This window comes from Stylophora pistillata, chromosome 8, assembly GCF_964205215.1.
Source record: "Stylophora pistillata chromosome 8, jaStyPist1.2, whole genome shotgun sequence".
Classification (NCBI taxonomy): Eukaryota; Metazoa; Cnidaria; class Anthozoa; order Scleractinia; family Pocilloporidae; genus Stylophora; species Stylophora pistillata.
The window spans coordinates 13,315,588-13,335,102 of NC_142526.1; the positions used below are offsets into that span (position 1 = coordinate 13,315,588).

At 38.3% G+C, this 19,515-nt stretch overlaps 1 protein-coding gene, 1 long non-coding RNA gene and 4 pseudogenes across 4 annotated transcripts in view; 2 read left to right on the forward strand and 4 right to left on the reverse strand.

Annotated features, from left to right (window-relative positions):
* LOC148725064 (uncharacterized) overlaps positions 1-19,515 on the forward strand; it is a 249,609-nt gene that overhangs the window by 49,312 nt on the left and 180,782 nt on the right. The gene's annotated exons all lie outside the window — the stretch shown is intronic.
* Positions 162-2,351, reverse strand: LOC148725075 (uncharacterized). The gene is made up of 2 exons (XM_088729532.1): positions 1,732-2,351; positions 162-694 (listed from the first exon to the last, which is right to left on the reverse strand). The coding sequence occupies exons 1-2, from the start codon at positions 1,805-1,807 to the stop codon at positions 162-164; spliced, it is 609 nt and encodes a 202-aa protein (XP_088585658.1). The 5' UTR covers positions 1,808-2,351.
* LOC148725076 (uncharacterized) lies at positions 2,567-14,693 on the reverse strand (annotated as a pseudogene).
* Positions 4,355-8,904, forward strand: LOC148725077 (uncharacterized; annotated as a pseudogene). The gene is made up of 4 exons (XR_015990384.1): positions 4,355-5,501; positions 5,836-6,459; positions 7,116-7,370; positions 7,675-8,904. The product of XR_015990384.1 is annotated as an uncharacterized LOC148725077 (transcript).
* Positions 9,137-11,761, reverse strand: LOC148725078 (putative ATP-dependent DNA helicase Q1; annotated as a pseudogene). Its single transcript, XR_015990378.1, has 2 exons — positions 11,097-11,761; positions 9,137-10,578 (listed from the first exon to the last, which is right to left on the reverse strand). The product of XR_015990378.1 is annotated as a putative ATP-dependent DNA helicase Q1 (transcript).
* Positions 15,770-17,637, reverse strand: LOC148725079 (uncharacterized; annotated as a pseudogene).

Below are 19,515 nucleotides of genomic sequence, written 5' to 3' on the forward strand. Positions count from 1 at the left end.
TCAGAATCTGTACAGCATGATAAACAAACAGCACCAAGTCTATAGGTTGGGTGGCAGAAATTTGATTTGCAGCAGCAAAATAATTTTTGACTGTTTACAGCTGAAACGTTCAGAAGTGAATAGCAAGTACAGTGGACTTCTGGCAGTTTTGTTCATTTCATTTATGGATGAAGTTGTTTGTAACTAATATTCTTATGACTTGCTACGTGAGTTTCTTTTCTCATCTCCTTGCTGAATTGGTGAGGGATATGACCTGGAACAGGTCTTGAAAACTGTTTAAAGTAGTTGCAGTGTTTAACCAGAATACGCAACACCAAAATAATGTAGTCTGCACGTAGATTTGAATGTTCCTCGAGTGAGGGAAGGAAGCTTGAATTAGGTAAATCCAGGACAGGTCTTATTGGCTTACTATCATCCAAATCCCAGCAGCTAACTCTGTTCTTGTAACAGAGCACATTAAACCAATGGATAGACTCAGTGCCCATGTGTGAAGAATAGATGGATGGCCTTCTCTGCCAGTCAAGGTTGTCTCCATTTAATCCATAATCAATGGGCAAATCACTGCTGCTGTCTGAAGTTATCTCCAGGTTTTCCATCATGACTTTTTCTCCTTCTTCTGGCTCAGATAATATTTCTGATGAATCACGGCAGCTATCAGTGTACTCTGGTACTGATGAAGCACTGCTAGGATCAACTAATATAATAACAAAAAAAAAACTTCCAATAAGAAAGTTGTAATGTATTCTAGATGTGACATGCTTTTCAGAGATTATAGATAAAGTACAAGTTAGCCTGAGAAAATAAAAAAAAAATTATATTATGGAAGTAGATAGCAACAAGTAAGTTCAGTAAAGGTGACATGCAGTGGTGTATCAATGAGAGAGCAGAATTTCCCTATTTGTGTCACAGTTAGTTTAACTGGGAAGGGGCATCTAATTTTTAATATGTAATGTTCAAGTCTCATCTGCATCAGTGAGATTGTTTGAAGTAATGTGATCTGTGTCTGAGAACATCATTAACATTTTTTTCTACTCATCACTGAAATAAACTTGATCGCGAGGGCCATTCATTGTCACTCTCTGTTCATAAGGAATAGTTAAATGAGTCTGAGAAACAGCTGAACCATGCATGGAGGACATAGACCATTACTTTTTACACTCATCTTATTTTCAACTGATTTTGCCTAATTCACAAATAATTATAGGGTTAAGAGTCAAAAGAAATGGATGTTAAACCTTGGTTGAAACTTCTAACCTGAAAACATTCTTTACTGATGAATAACATGGACCACAAAGTAAATGTCCCATGACACTTGAAAGAAATAGATCTTGAAAAATGGTCCCAAAGAGACAGTGACTAAATCACACACAGGTGTAAATTTATTAACAAAAAAACAAAACAACGACAACAACTTGAGTATGTGCACCTGCTGTTGATCGCTAAATAAGGACGTTGTGTAGAAAAGAGGAATTTTTGGCACTATACGCATTCCTCATAATTTTTTTGCCGTAAAATTCTTAATTGTTCAAGCATGATTATGAACTCTTCAACTTCTTTGAGTTTATTCAAGCAATTTAAATAAAAGGGACTATTTTGCAAAACCTTGATTCAGAAATATGTTTTCTCTATTAATTTTAATCAAAATACTGGTAAGAAAAATTCATGTACATAGCAATCAAATAGTATTATTTATTAAAAAGGTATTTAATTATAATCTAGTTAAAACTGTACCTGTTGTTGATTTTGAGATGAAATTGAGGACTCTGAGGTTGGTGTGTTTCTTGCCATTTCTATGGAAGCTTTCCATGACTTGACTTTCTTCTGGTAGTATTGTGCAGCCTCTTTGATCTCTCTATCAGTGCTCTTCCTACTCATGCACATGCCTAGCTTCTGAAGTCGACTGAAACCCTAAATGATTGGAAATGAGTCCAAATTGTGTGCATGATTGATTTCCCGGCAGTGACAAAGGCATACCATTCTTTTCGGAGTCTGTCACCTTCCAGTGCCACTGGTGAGATGGTGACTAGCTGAGATGCTCTGACTAGCTGACTAGCAGTGACTAGCTGAGATGCTCTCCATTGATCAATGAGATAATTTTGAACCTACACTTAAGCCATATTTTAAACTTAGCAAGTTTTTAAGTTCCAGCATGTGATAATCATCCTTCACATTGCTAGGATAAGAATAATTTATTGTAAACAAAACAATTTTGCTTTCAAATTTAACAATGGCAATCATGCAATGAGGAAAGTATGGAATAAATGTCTTCAAACAAACCTTTTTTCTTGTACGACCAAGGAAGAGAGAAAGACCAACAAGATGATGAACAGCAGACATTTGCGCATTTCTTGCCGTCAATAGCATTGCACCGGCAGATCCGATTATAGGCTTAAGTGATTGCATTTTCTTCTGGGAATACTGGGATGACACTGCAATTGCCCTTAGAACCTTGTACAGAATAGGTGCCTCCCTTTTCCACTCTTTCATTAGATTAGACCATTTAAATTTCTTCAGACCTTCTAGAGAACTGCATTTTAATACTGACTTCTTTCTCCTTGTAATTTTCTTGCATTCCTTGTCCAACTCCAAGCAAGGGCGGTTGATCAGTGCCTTGCGCAACTGTTTGGATTTAAAAGCTGCCGAAGCAAAAGCTGATGTGGTCTTAGCCTTGCAAAGAGCAATCCCCAAGCTTTGCAAATTTGTTGGCAGTTCCTTTGAAATGGTTTTTTGGGGGTAATGAACAATAGTCTGAATGTGAAAGATGGGTAAGGTTATTAAATACATTATTTATGGAAACATTCAAAAAGGAAATTAACCATAAATCTTATTGGAACTGTACATGTCTGTAGGCAGGGCTGGTATTAAGTTTTTATCAACTTTTCAAGGCTGCATTTTGATGCTGGGGCGTGTCTGCATTTGTATTAGCTATTTCTCTCATTTTCCAATGAAAACACAGATTATTGTTAGTAGTGGCAACTGTTTTATATCTGCCTATTTATTGAGGTACTATAATGACACACTTTGTAAAATGTCAGCTTAGTACAGGGTCATCTACCCACATCTAATAAACAAAAGTTTCCACGCTTCGCTTTTCTTTTTGTTCAACATAGGTTTTATCGCATCTGTGCATACCTCGACAAATGTTCCTTTAGTAGAAACTTGGAAACAGCAACAATCCGATTTTCTTGTTTGGGTACTCTGCTCCCGGGAAATTTCATAACAATACATTTACAACCATATTTTGCCTGCCCAAGTAATTCAAATGGTAGGAAACAAGTCCATAATGCCAGATTGGAGACATCTTATTAAATGTGATCTCATTTTAGAAATGTTGAAGGTGACAGTTAATGGGTTTTGTCCATACACAAGACAAGTTGCAAATGCAATGGAGAATACTCCGCAGTCGCTTCCATTTTTTTGTTGTTGTACACTGACTTTACGCACTCCCTTTAAATTTCCTCCAACTAAATTTTCAGCCAATTCTTGGAGTTCCTGAGATATTGGTGACACCATACTATCAAGAACAATGACGTAACCTTGTGCACAATCAATTAAGGTCATGGAAACCCAGTAATTATTGTTTATATGTAAAATCTGAATAAAATCACCAGTCATGACATCAAATTGTCTCACAACTCCGAGAGTTGGTCTCTGAAATCCTTTGATGTTTTTGTCTATTTGAGACAACAATGTTTGTGCCTCATGGATGATAACACAATCCAGCCATCCAAGAGGGTCTCTTATCAGATCATATTCACATTGTCTCAAAGACCCAAGTTTTGCATATTTGTTGCATTGTATTGTCTTAATAAATATAACATTACCACTATCAGGAGTTGAACTTGAACTTGATTTATTGCCACTGATACGCTGGGAAGTGGGGTTTGACTGACTAGCACTGGTGGGCTGAGGAGTGGGGTTTGACTGACTAAAACTGGTGTGCTGAGGAGTGGGGATTGACTGACTAACACTGGTGGGCTGAGGAGTGGGGATTGACTGACTAATACTGGTGGGCTGAGGAGTGGGGTTTGACTGACCAACACTTGTAGAAGACTTGGATGAATTAGTTGATTTGTTGAGAAGCAACTTTTCGGTAATTACACAAGAACTACATACCCATGATATGCTGTTCCTAGGCATGCGCTTATAATTAAGGCAGGCTAGGTGAAAAAATGTTCCACTTCCACAGGCACCTAGTCTCCCTCGCAGCCGTTTCTTCGGATGTCACGCAACGCTCCCCCAGAAAGAACGGCTGCTGACAACCGAACTACATTCCTTTCTTATTGTCCTTGCGGTTTGTTCGCGGTCTATTGAACAGAACAATCACATACCAGAAAATCTGAATGATGTAAGATTTCGCGCGAAAATGTGGGATGTGGCAGATCTAGCTATCATGTGGGAAAAAACACCAAAGAAATTTGTCGATGAGAGCTCAAAATGTTTCACATGCTCATCCTTGTGCCCAGGTAAAGATAGAGTATACATTTTTGGGAAAACTTCTCACAATTTCGTTGAAATTATAAAATCTACGCTTAACATAGACGTCACGCCAACGACACGAACGCTAGATTGTTTGTTTGCAAGACATTGTGCTACAAGCGGTTGTTAAAGTTTCAGCGAGCAACTGAGAAAGTTGAAGAAGCTAAAAGGGAAATACAAGAGGCCTTTCAATCTAGGCCAAGGGCTAAACGCTTGCTTCGACGTACAGATGGAGATCAGGAGGAAAAAAGCGCTTGCTTGCCGTCAACAAACCGGGCGAAGGCTTCGAGAACACTGCAATTTAGGTCGGCCAACGTCTCCTCTACTACTTGTACTTCTTTATTTGCCAGTCCGCCACTGCTCGCTGGATCGAACTCGATCAGTTCTGTTCGTGGCTTTTTATCACCGGTACAGGAAATCGGCCCGAATTATCGAGTGTTTCCGCACGTTGGTACAACGCAAGACTTTTGCCCTCCTTTGAGCTCAACCCCTTTGTGGTCATCGGCAAACCTCAGTGGAAACAGCCGCGTGGAAACTCAACAAGTGAGGCTATCCGTGCAGTATCCCAGCAAAAGCCTGAACAAAACTCTGCACGGAAGTTATGAGAAGGTTGGTAAAGCACTCGCTCATGGGGTTCCCTCAAGCATTGCGACAGCAGTGATGAATTGTCCACCGGTGAGAAATCAAATTTTAAGAAAGGTCATGAAAGTAGTCTCAAATGAAGTAACGGGTCTGTGTTCAAAAGCAAATCCTTCGATTCTCCGAAAAAACGGGAAAAAAGGATCTGGAGAAGTTTGATGTAGAGGATGTTTGTAAGGAGTGGCGCGAGAGAGCTCCAGTTTTTTTACTCCTTTCTTCTTACGACTGCTGTAAACAAGAACACGAAAAATTTCACGTGGTTTGGAAGCCTCGCAATTGCAGGGTCTGGTCTCTTAAAACAGAGAAACCGTGAGATGAATGCCACTTCCGCGATTATGGGTGTTATTCTCAAGAGTAAGGCAGCGGAGATTTGGTTTTAATTTGTTTCAATGAACTGACCTTTATTAAATGCGTTCTTGGCAAAACGCAAATGTTGCTTTGACAGATATGGTTGCTTGGCTGCTAATTTCCTATTCACCATCGATAACATTTACCACTTACCGACCGTTCATTATTTTATTATTCGTGTCTAATATGTTCTCGCGGAAATTCTCACGAATTAGTTGATTTTGGGAGGCATTAAAATTTAGGCGTAGTTCATGTCACTATTATTATGAATATTGTTATAATTGTATTACTATTATTGAATTTTAGTTGTCCAAAAGTAGGGTGAAAAAAATTGTTTACGACCCTGTGATCTTCCCTTTTACCCAATAGGCTATCCTCTGCAGATTCAACAAGTTGAAGTTTACCACCTCAAACCGCCAAACTTTGAGAATTCTGGATACATTGGGTGAAAACCATGACAGCTATTTAAAACAGACGAGAGAGAGGATTACAAAGGAAAATGAAGATCTGCACCTGCTTAAAGTGGAGATTAAAACGTTAACTAATGTGCATTCTTCTCATCTTTCTTCTGGATCAACATGTAACTGTAGTGAAGAATTGTCTGTACTGAGGGAACAAGCATTTGACTTGGAGAAGTCCAGTCATCCAGGTTTTGTTATTTCATTTGACAATTTGGATATTCAGTTGCAAAGGAAAAATATGTCAGTGGAATCACAAAACCGGGATTACCACTGGGTAAATCACCAGATGATTGAGAACCGTGTGTCTGGGGCTCATCTGAAATCGAAAGGACCGCAGGCAAACCTCGAGGAAGTTTCAAACCTCAAATTTCTTCCTACTCTCGATGACCAACAGCGACAACGGTCCAACTATATTATACTCACATCACGGATCCCGGTTAACTACTTTGATGTTTTGGCTGCTCTTAAGGATGCATGCATCCTTCATATCCCCCACAAATACACAATTGAGATGGCTCAGAAGACCAAAAAGGTATTTTTTTTAATGTGTAAAAGTATTACCTAGTATGCCTTAAGAATGCAACTACTAACCTATATATACCATGAACATTAACATCTATAGCTATTTATGACCAGGTGACCATTATATACAGGGTGGTGGCTTTATAAAGATACAGAAAATATAAGGCCAAACTAAATTTTTGGGAATTTGTTCTGTACGTGACTGTAATAGTCACAGGGTAACAGCTACATACAGGGTCCTTATACACAGGTTTGACTGTATATTAGAAAGCATGCATTCTTTTGCTTTCCTTACAATTATGTACTAGATAAACACCCCACAACACTGGGGGAGAATAACTTTGGCTAAAAAAAAAAGGATTAGTTTATAATAGTCAATTTTTCAGAAATTATGTCAGAGGAAAAAAGATGCAAATTTAATTTAAACATGAATGAAATGGGGAATAAAGGAATAAATGGATAGGTAATAAATGTTACTGTTAGATAACAGGTTTGGGATTCTTTCATAAGGGCTTGATGGTTGATATGTGGCCATAGGTACTCAAAATATTATTGTTTGAGTAACTTTTATACACCATTAGATGTTTGTGCTGTAGTTTGTTTACTGCCCAAGTTATGTTTTCAACTCTTAAAATAACCGCATGAGGTTTTAATTATCTTTGAAAGTTGAATGTTGTTTACTTTCGGGTTCCACTCGGCATCATGTTCAAAAATGAGAATGTCAATGAGGACATGGTTTCCATCTTGCAGCAATTCTTTTCCTACCTTCCAAAAACTGATGATGGGGGTGTTGATGGTCAGCTATTCTCCGGTGACCAACTAACAGTCGAAAGGGCAGTTAATGTCATTTCCTCTGTAGCAAATGGTCTTACTCCTCAGGATCGTTTGGAAGGCTGGCATGCAGCCGTGAAAGTTCTCAGTGTAAGTGCCACAAATATTAACAGCTAGTTGGAGCAATAAATTATTAGTTTATATTAGCTTTGTCAAATGAGAGTCTTGTTTTAAGTAAGTTTATTCCGAGTGGGGTTCCTAGCTCCCCAGATTGTTTTGACTCAGGCTTTAAAAGATGAGAAGATTCTTAACAGCAGTCACTGTGATACAAATAATGAAAGACATTCCGATCGTTGCTATATTAACTTATAAATTATTATTATTAGAATTTCCCCCAATCTTTACCTGACACCTATCAAATCAACAAGTACTAGTCATAATTTTTTTTCAACAGCTAATATACTCCAGATTCTTTAGTGGCAAGTCAGATTCCGATCTCTGTACCCTTTTCTCAGACCGCACACTTGTCAACAGGAGGAATGTAACAGGTGATCCTCATTCTTCTTACCGAGCAAACAGGGACTTTCTCCATGTCATTTTTCAGTCACGAGTGATCACAGCTGCAATGACAGTGTTAGGATTTGCTGACAAATCAGGTGCCCCAGCACACTACCCCCTACCAAAAGACATGGACAAAATGAGAAAAGCTGAGAAACTTGAGTTCCTTCATGCCATGTCTGAAAAGGTGGTTGATTCTTTCATATTCCAGTCGGGTGAAGAATTGAAACAACTAGTGGATGGGGTTTTGACCGAAGAGGAGAAGGATATTTTGCAGCAGCAAGAACTTACTGCCGAGGGGAGATTTCCCTGCAGATTCCCAGGATGCAACAAGTCCTTCAAGTACAATGGCAAAACAAGAAGGAACCATGAACTGTCCCATGATCCACCTGTTCAGTTTGATGATTCTTTGTTACTGACCCAATATTCACCTGGATGCACAGACCCTCCAGAAGAGAGCAAAACAGGTGATGATGTGTACAACTACAACTGTGCACTTCTGACAGATTGCTTTTTATTCTTCAATTTTCTTGATGCCATTAAAGAAGGAGATGGTGCACGGATTATGAGGCAATACAAGTACATCATGCTACATTGTAGGGCTGATGGATCACACAGCACAAAGTATGCACTAGAATGTTTGTATCAGTTTTTCCTAGTGCGTGGACTATTATCACAAAGAGACACTGAGCGGTTTGTTTAGAATCGCTCTGTCAACAACAGTGGTAAAAAAGGTGCTAATATCCCAATTGATGAAGACACAGAACATGACAACAATGCCATAAAGCAAGCCATTAGAAACCTTGGGCCTAATGTCACTGAGAATGCTGTTCAGAGAATATCTTATGCACGAAGTCCAACAGCATCAATACTGGAAAACCTTGACGATAGCATCAAACGGCAGTTGCCATCTGGCCAACATTCTCTTGGAAGTCTAGAAAGGGATTTAAATGAGCTCATCAAAAGAGCATTTGAATTCAAAATATTCAATGAAGTTGAGGTACGCAGCTACAAAATATTCAACGGCTTCCAGAGAGACAGACTTGCCAATTTGGATGTGTCTAGCTTGCACCAATGGATAAAAAAGCACAAGAAAGACATCACTTGGGGAATTAGGGCAAGATGAACATTACCTTACCTTAAACTTGACAAGAAACATTTTGTAATTATTACAAAGAAAAGAGCCATTTTTTTTTGTATTTTTTAACTTATGGGCAGGTTACATTTTTGATTCCCGGCCCTTTTTTAAAGATGGCAGGAATCCATGCTCTCGATTTTTTGTCCCTTTTGAAATAAGATGGTTGATTTCTGGTAGCATCTTTGTCTCCAGGGCGTCCTTTGTTCTTTTTACAACAAAACACCATTACACAGTTTATTTATAGGAGATCATCCAAATTCATGGCCTCAACATTTGCTAGTACAGCTAAAGGTAGTTCAATTTCTTGGGAATTACAAACAGGTTCCTGCTCTAATAAAGAATCGTCTATTTGAGAAAGAGACAAATTGTCTAAAATCATGTCAAATAAATCATCATCTTGGAGAAATTCATTCCACTCATCAAGAAGCTCATCATCAAAATCATAGTCATTCCCCTCAGAAGGAGGGGTCAAATAGCTGCATCCTAGTACCCACATCATTAAAAACATTGCTGATTACTTTCAGAATCTCCCGTGCATGACACATATCCCATATCTCCACAAATCGATAAACATCTGATAAACTGAAAATTACATGCAAATTATCCAAAACTTGGGTGATTTGGTGCTTGGAGAATCCTAGCATGAATTGTAAATTTGTGAGTGTCCTCACATCACCATGAGCTGTCGTGTTCAACAGTTTGATAAGAATGGTCTTGTAGTATTGAATCAGGAGACCCTCAACAGTTTTCCTCTGCTCTGCATCCACTTGCCTATTTTCAATTGATGCACCATTGTTTTCTTTCTTTTGAGCACCAGGATAGGATGCAAAAGTTCCACAATCAGGCAAACCACATTTGCAATCAGCAGCACAGTTATCGCAGCAAAGATGGGGGACTTCCTGCTGCCAAGTGGTACATTCAAAGTGCTTCAGCAATTCCTTTCTTCTGCAATGATTTGTTTTCACATATTGTTTCATATGACCATCAACATGGACTAGAAGGATCCCATGGTATAAAATGTACACAGCACTTTGAGTACCATCCCTGCCTGCTCTCCCAGTTTCCTGAATATAGGATTCCACATTTTTGGCAGGTCCATAGTGAATGACTCTATGCACTCCCTTGCAATCTATCCCCATTCCAAAGGCAATAGTAGCAATCAACAATCTAATAGTTCCAGATAATGACTGGAAAGAGAGAAGAATTTTCTCTTTGTTTGCAGGTGGTGTACAAGAGTGCAGCATTTCCACAAGTGCATTACTTGGATCCTCTTCACTTTTGCTAAAAATATCCATCCCAAGCATGCCTTTGATCATTCCGTATAAAATACTGCATTGCTTGATAGTCTGGCAATAAATAATTGTTCTTTTGCATAATGTGCCTTTTGAATTTAACTCTTCCACCAGCCACTCAAAATAGAACTCATGCTCAGTATCTTTTTGCATACATTGCACAATTTAAGTAACATTTGACTTGTTTGGGCCCTCTTGGACTTCAAATGGGTTCTCCATAAGAAGGATGTTTAAAATAGTTTCTTTAGTTACTTTTGTTGCCGTTGCAGTCAAAGCAATCATTTTTGCATTTGGTGCTAATGAGCGCAGCTCGTGAAGTTGGCCATAACACTCACGGAATGCTGCCATTTTATTGTCCTCAGATGTTCCCCTGTAATGTAAACAGATCAGTGACTTGAGAATGAGAAATTAAAGGAAACAATAAAAATAAAAAACAACCATAATAATGACAATTTCCTTAATTCCCGTTTAAAGATTGAATATCTGTTCAAAGTATATCATTTTTTAAAAGTTTTCCAGGAAAGCTAGGTTTCCAGACATACTGAACTTACCGGTACATGCATGGCATCTAAAATAATTTTAGCAGAGGAGAGGGAATAATTATTTTTTAATGCTATTTAAAGACTGGATCAGTTCAGTACCAGGTTATTAGTCCGTAAAATTTGACAAATTTAAAAACGGGTCTAAAATGCCGTTTATTATGTAGCTTCCATATTTATTAATAGTCCATCAAAAAAATGACTATACAAACACAATTCAAACTATGTAAGCTTAGGAGCGTGTTTCTTTCGCATTTTTGCTCACATTTATGTTTAAAATATGACTGAAACTGCTCCTTGGAAAGTTTAACGTGTCAACAATGGAAATCGAAATAAACGTCAGACCTACCAGTGCCGTAAAACATGAGCTTCATCGACAGCAACAGCACAAAGTTTCCTCGAGTAAACATCATTACTCAACATACATCGCCATCGCTCGTTCATAAGCCATACTTCAGGTGAGCCATATACAATTGAATATTCTCCTTTGTCTATCTTTGCACGGTCAACTTCAACGTTTGAAGAGATATTTACGGCAGACAGGCCAAGACTTCTCAAATACTTCACTTTATCTTCCATCAGACTAATCAATGGGGAGACAACAATAACAGTATGACCACTTTCATCGGTAACATGGTCAAACACGAGCGGGAGTGCTTGATATATTAACGATTTCCCGGATCCTGTAGGCAAGTTAACAAAAACATCTTTCTCGACTAAAATTTTTGTAATTGCAAGCTTCTGGTGAGCATTAAGCTCGGAAATTTTGAACTTTGACGACGCTTTGCGAAAAGCTCCTTCAAGCACCGCCATTTGTCTTGTGTTTTCCACATGAGGATCGCGATAGAAAACGATATCTGATTGGATAAGCCTCAAAAGGTGAGTCTGGCGCGAAAAGGTTCCTAAAAATGGAACCCGAGCTGTGATTGGCCAATTCTGAGAAAGGAATGTAGTTCGGTTGTCAGCAGCCGTTCTTTTTGGGGGAGCGTTGCGTGACATCCGAAAAAACGGCTGCGAGGGAGACTAACAGGCACCACTCTTGCATTCTAAAAGTTTGTCTGATGCAGTAGCTTTAGTTTGACAACTACAAATGGAGTCAAGCTTCATTGCCCTGTTTACAGTGTCTTTCTGTCATTGAGCTGGTTTAAATTTAGGTAATACCCTGCAGTTTGGACAGTACCATGTTTTAGGTACACTTTCAATCCCTAGACAGGAAAGATGGAATTCCTTGACAGGACAATTGCCACTGCAGCACTTCACAGTTCCTTCATCCTTTACAGATCTACAGTAGCATACTTTACATTTTGATGAGGTCTTAACGACTGGGAGTGCATCACACCTTCTGGTTGACCATCTACCCAATATTTCAGGGAGTATACACACCCTCCAAAAGTTCTCCAGTTTAGGCACCACAGAATCCCAGTGAGGTTTATCCGGTAGAATGCGCTGATGCACAAGCATAACTCGATCTAATCCAACGGCACAAACAACAAAATCACAAAAAGGGCGCTTGATAGTAAACAGTTGTTGCTGTACTTGATAATAATATGGGTGATCATGAGGTAAAGTGTAGCGGCCCTGACTGTCCTTTGTAAGACAGGTATTGCTTTTCTGTACATAGCTTTCAAAGTCACAATTCTCTAGACATAAGGGACACTTAACCTCACCTATACCCTCATCACAGCAATCACATTCGCAGAAGAAATCGGGAGTTGCATGAAGCCAAGGCATATCTTCATTAATTACAAGGCCACACTCTTTCACTTTGAAATTGACATGATTGGTCTTCATCAACTCCTCATAAGTGCGAATGGGGAAAGCTTCATGTCTACAGCCATGTTCTGTAGCTTCTGTTGAAAATTTAGCTAGTTCTGGATAACAAATTTGTTTTATCAATGATTGAGAAGGTAGGGCAGGGTTTGTGTGAGAAGCTGATTTACTTTGTGAGGCACCTATCCTGCCTGCTCGGTGTTTGAAGAAATTTATACCAGTTGCTTGTTTAATTGTGTCTCTCTCAACTTGATCAATGTCCTCTTAAGCAATGTCAAGCTTTATGGACATGCAGACTTTAAGTAATTCTGGATATGATAGCTCTAAGTATTTTTTGTCAAAAAAATCTGTAACAGTAGTGATGTGCCGACTTGACTTGACGTAGCTTTCAGCATAAGGTTGAACAAGACTTAGTACAACAGGCTTTATTTTGCATTCACTCAACTCACTAAAAAGAGCGTCCATATCTCCCTGAGTTGGTACTGGAACTGATTTATCTTTGATTTTGGATTTCTTCTTTTCTTCATAAAATTTTTCACAATCATCATTCATGAGATTCTCAATATTTTCATCAAGTTCAGACTTAAGTTTCTTAGCATATTTGAAATTTATATCTCTCACCCTTGCATATTCAACATCTTTAACAAAAGGGGGAAGAATCCATTGGCATTTCATTTGTGTGCAAGCAAGTTTTCCGTGGATCTTTGTCCAAGACTCAAGGTAATACAAAACACAAGCAATATGAGAACACGATTCAGCCAGACCAGCTTTGCAACCCTAGCAATGGGCTCCAATAATGACTCCACTTTCTTCGAAGATAATCCACACAGTTATCAATGTGTCATTCATTCGCTGTGAATGACGAACTTTCGCAAGGACAACAAATTTCTCCGAGATCTTGTGACCTTGAACACTAGTGACAAAACCGCTAACCAGCTGGTTAAAAGCTTCCAGACTTCGGAAATTTAAATTGATCCTTCGTTTAGTAACATGTTTCGAGAACCAAATACGTCAATATGTCTGCAGATTAGACGGGAGGTAGACAATCAGGGTCGAAGTTCTTCCCCTGTATCAATGTTGGATCGATACCAATATACTCGATTTTCTCTAAATAACGCTGTTTTATTGCCTCATCAAGCTTCTTTGCGTAGTCAGACAACGATGTAGACGGTTCTTGGTCCAAGAATTGACTTTTATCTGTTGTATTTTCGCCGGAATCCATGATAATCGTGAGCTAAACTACTTATATTATAGCTTTGGCATAGCGTTACATGTCCTCGGAGGTGCACAAACATGGCGGCCACAATAATGTGTGACGTCACACGAAATCGATCTATTGTTCTGATGTATAATTTATCTTGCATCAAACTGGATTCTATCTCGTCGTCACTGCCCCAGGGATCCCATGAGAAAGCTAGACGCATGCGCATAACCAGTGCTTTTCGCGCGCAAATCAGTTTAGCACAGTGACTACTTACGCGAAGAAAATCTTTAAATTTTACCTTCAAGTTTCTTAATATCGGGTCTGCAATAAGATCTCTGGGTAGAAAACACCTAGAATGACTACACCAGGTTTGGAACCTGATGTTCAGTGCTCGCACGGTGCTGTAGATCAATCTTCACAGAACAGCATGGCGGCAATCCTCAAAGGACTTAACGACACTTTGGCACAATTGACCAAAGCTTCAGAAAAGCAGACAGCGACGCTCACCAGTCTTAAAGACGACATCCTCCTTCGTCCTGAATCAGACGAGGAGGCAGAAAAGGAAGACTCAAACACGAGCAATACACAACTAAATATTACTGCCTCGTTAAATAATGTGCTCGACCCGAGCGACTCTTGCGTGGTGAAGGAATCTGTTGGCTCTGACTCAGAAAAGCAGAATGATGTCCTCGAAAGCCTGACTCAGGCATTTGTACAGACCAATCATAAATCTCCTGCCATAACAGAGAACGTTTGGCTAATGCCAATTATAGACTTGATATGAAACGACGAGAGCTAATCAAGCCCAACCTCCTTGTCAAGGGCTACACTTCAGTAGGCTACTTTCCATTTTTCTTGTCCAAGGTCTTCCTCTGCTACTGCCTATTTCCTGAAGACGTCCATGATGACATGTTTTATCTTGATGCTTTCAAAAGGTACTTGTCACCATGTGAAGAGGAAATAATAAATGAGATCCAAGAGAATGGTGATATACTGGAAGAAAGAGATGAATTAGATGATTTTCTTGAGAGGTTTGACTGCAGGACTTATGTTACCAAACAGAACATTGTCAAGATACTTGTTGAATTATCGAGGCAAGAGCTTGTTCAGAAACCACATGTAATGGCAGCTGCTCGGCAACCAATCCTCCAAAGCCATTTGAAAGTTTTCTGCGAATTTCAGTCAGCATCAGATGTTCAGGATTTTTTTGAAAAGATCAAGCCTACAACAAAGAAGGTGCTTGACAGTATTGAATTCTTCCCAAATACTTCTGGGGAAAGGGATGCCTTGAAGTTTTTACAAAGATTCATTAGAGGGTTGGAAATGCCAAAACTAATTCAGTTTCTACGTTTCACGACAGCCATGGACATCATGGGGAAAAGAAAACTAGAAGTCACTTTTATTAAATCTGAGGGTTTAGCATCAAGGCCTACTGCTCACACATGTGGACCTGCAAAGTTTGTGCATGTGGAACTACCTTCCACATGCACAAACTTTGTCGAACTGAGAGAGGAATTTACCAACATGCTAAATAACGATAAGTGGGAAATTGACTTTGTCTAAGGCCTCAATTTATATTTTGATCATATTATTTCATTTAAGTTAGTGATCAGAGACATAAGGCTTGTATAGTAAGCACAATTAATCTGTGAGACAAACACTGTATGAAAAGTTAGAAAATACTGAAATGGAAACAAAAGAAAACAAAGGATTTAGTCTCTACCTATTTCACAGATTAAGTGCCACTACTCATAGAATTTGCATGAAAACCTATTTGAAACTAAATGTTTTGATGCAAATACGAACCTTTTATAGATATATATCAATAATCCATACTGAGCTTACATAATAATATGACTAACTTAATTGAAAAATATGCAAAGTTTAAAGATAGCTTGACAGGAAAGATCAATATTCAATGTATAATTATGCTAATCTAGAGCAGCTGTTGTTGTTCCAGCACTATTGTTCTGGTGTTTATTTGAGAACTGGTAAACCATATGCCATATGTTAACATGTTTCTGTTTAAGAAGCTTCATCTACAAAAGTGATATTATTGATATTTTTATTGTTGATATTTTAAGTAGAAAGATTATTGCACAACAATTGGCTGGCTTGATTAACCTTTTTTGAATAAATACAATATATTCCTACCACCTACGATTGCCCTTCCCCACGTACAAACAAATTGTTTAAATTATAATGAGGTATTTACTTGAACACATCGTGGGAATACAGTACAGTGTTTTCAAAAATTATTTTCAACTTCTCTTATAAGGGTTACGTACAGATCAAGTAACTCTTTAACATTGTTTGGTTTTAGAATGTTGCGTTCAGTCATGATGAAGGTGGCAAATTCCTCAAACTCTTTGCTGTAATCATCTTTGGACATTGTTGCATTGTTAATAAACTCTTGAACATCATCTTGATTTGTTATCCTTTTGTAGTCCTTGGTGTCATACAAGTGGGGTAGAAAGTACATAGTGTCTGGTCTTCCTTTGGGAAAATTAACATTCCCAACTTTAGTGGAAGAGATGATATGCTCATTCCACAATTCACAAACTTCATAACTCTTTCCTTAAGATATCCTTGAAGCAAAACCTCATACAATCATTATGAGCAGGATCAGAGCTGTTAAAGAGTCCCATGTCTGTCATATCTTTAAAAAAATTCATCCACCATCCAGGTCCATCTTTAACAAGCTGAGACCAATATGCTTCAATGCGTTGATTTGATGTTGATCTGCCAATGAGAAATGAACCAAGGCCAGTGGTGTTTCCATGTGTTGATCTTAGGAATGTGTGTATGGCTTCAACAACAGCATTCTCTGTTCCACCATCTGACCTCACCCTTTCAGGTACACCTCCCAGTTCCTGAACAGCATCGAGATAAAATTTTGCAATGATTTCAGGCTTTTTATTTGAAGGGCTAACTTCAAGCCAGATAAGTTTTCTAGAAAATTCGTCTATGCATCCATGTATACTGAACCCGTAAGGCTTAACTTGTCGTGGCCATCCATGTGCCATATGTAATTGGGTCCTCAAGCATGATACAGCCGCCTACGCAGTCTTTTTTTTGGTTTTGCTTTCCACACCTTCAAGATCGAGTTGTTTCAACATTACCATGACTCTTTTCCCTTTGACCACAATAAGCAACCACTTCCCGCTATTTCCTCATCGACAGCCATTTTTAACTCGTCATCACTGACGATATTTGTATCCTTTCTGGTCAATCTTAGATCTTTCAGCCTCCTTTTCAAAGTGGATAAACTCATGAATATACTATGAAGTTTGAGAAATTCACAAATCTCCAAATAGGTATATCCACTGGGGAAATAGTATGAAATAATTTGTTTGGGATGACATTTTCGTGCTGGCAAAGTCAAGAACCCCAAAGATCCAAGATGGCGGAAGATGGCGGATGATTAAGTATGAGCCTGCACTCAAACAGGTCAGCCTTAAAAATAAATTGGAAAGTGTCTGATTTTTTTTTTGCAAAACAACATAATTTTTTTTTCTAAACAACTTAACTTTTTTCTTTAAAACTTGCGCCAAAAAATATAAAACAATCGAAATTTTTAATGGGACAACAAAAATTTAAATGGAAACTGTTCAAAAAAATAATAAAAGTGTGAACCTTGTGGGCCATCGTAGAATGGACATGACGTCATTCGCCCCTGATAAATTTTGTTTGGAGGGGCAAATACCGAACACCCCCCTATACAGAGCATTGCAGAGTCAGTTAATGCCACTGTTTTTGTTATTAGTTCATTCCAAACATTTTTTATACAAACTACAGGTCCCCACTGCCCACCCAAGGGTATGAGAGCACTCTTTTTGTAAGCCCTGGCCCAAACTCAGAGCTTGCAATCAGGATTTTACAGTTATAATTGCAACTAACATTAATTTTTACCCATTTGTTATTTAGGAGAACAGGAGAACAAAAGCAAGGGTGAGAGGTCTCTGCCACTAAAAGAATTAGAACCAGCTATGAACTCTCCAACCCATGAAGCAATTTGGCATCCACAAACACCCCCAGCTACCACAGCAGTAATTGATATTGCTTCACCTTCAGCACATAAGATATGCAGAGGACCATCAAGCACCCAAAAGAGGGACAAGTGGTGCAGCAGCCGAAAAAGGAATTTTAATGCAGCTGTTAAAGACATTGTAAGTGTGAAAAAATTATACTGGCATTTATCCAAGTGCAAGGCTGAGTCATGTGAATTTGATGACAAGTTTCTTTTTATCTTGTTCAACTGTTTCTGTGGTTGCCGTCTTGGAACAGATTTTGTGGTACTCTGTTTATCTTCTCATATTGAGGCATTACTAGAGTTGGCTATCCAATTTATTTGTTGGCAACTGGGGTCTTAACAAAGTGACTTGTAATCCTTGGTATAGTATAAATGTCACCAAATAAATTTGAACATAAACCATGACAGAGTTTTTGCATCACTTTTTGCCTGAAAAGAAACAACAGCTTAATTTCAATACCACCAGAGTGGTCATTCCAGTATAGACAGCTGAATTGTAATGTACTGACAACATCTTTTTTATCCTAATAACTTTCGTTTGCTCTTTTTCCTTATTAAGGCTGTTCAAATGTACAGATGATTTGCAGCAACCAAGGAAATTTGTTTGTTGGTGACCCCATTTATAGGATCACCTTACACAAAGAAACCTTGTAGAGCATTTCAAACTGCAGTACCAACAGGAACATGATGGCCCTGACACTGCTGGAAAAGCTGTTTTCAGTTGATGTTCTAAAAGCTTCCACAGTGACAGGGTCCAAACAGTCCAAGACTGAAAAAGCATTGGACAACAACAAACTTTTAGCCATAAAAGGTGAGTTGATTTTACTGATTTTGTAGTTAGTTTTTACTTCTAAATATAAAAACGTTGGCCACCATTTGGCAGATTTTCATGTCTAAAAATCTATCATGACCGAACTTGGGCTAAAAAGCCTGCTTTAGCAGCCTGTCATTGCTGGGTAAGTGCCTCTAGATTATAATTAAAATCTTGCAGGTTTGCTATCCTATCTCAAATTATTCTTTGTTAATCGATTTTGCTTTCTTTCCTCTTACTATTCCAGGGTTCATATTTAAACACTTCCCAGTACAAGACGGGGAAACTATGGAGCAAGTGTGGGCAGCTGTGATGAAATCCATCAATAACAAGTGTATATATAATTATGGCAATCTTTGATTTTGTCTTGATCTAAATTTTTGATTTAGGTTTAGATGGTGACCCCCCCTTACCCCCCCCCCCAAAAAAAAAAAAACCTGCACAGGAGGCGAGGATTTCTTTTGATTCGACTGTGCCATAGGATTCTGGGGAAATTCGTAGATCAATTTAAAAAAATTTAAGTCATGACTTAGCAAAAAAAGTTCATTACTATTATTATTTTTCTCCTAATGTATCTGATCAATGAAGGCCAATTTTACATTTGTATTTAACTGTTCCACTCTGTTTAGAAAAAATTAAATGTTTGTCACTGTATTTTATGCCAGATTTGCCTTATGCTATTCAGTATGTATGATGTTTCATTTATTACAGATTGTTAAAATGATAACAAACTGTTACACAAGTTTACCAAAGAAACTACATGATAGTTTTGACAAGATTTTTTAGGACAATTCTGCAAAATGTATCAGCTACTTTTACAATAATTATATCATAATTAAGTGAGTAAATTTCACCAGTATATCACAAAATTAAAAGTTTTCCCTTTTTTTTGAGTCTGAGTACTTATCATTTAGCTGTGGGTACAATTGACCAATATGCATTACATTGCA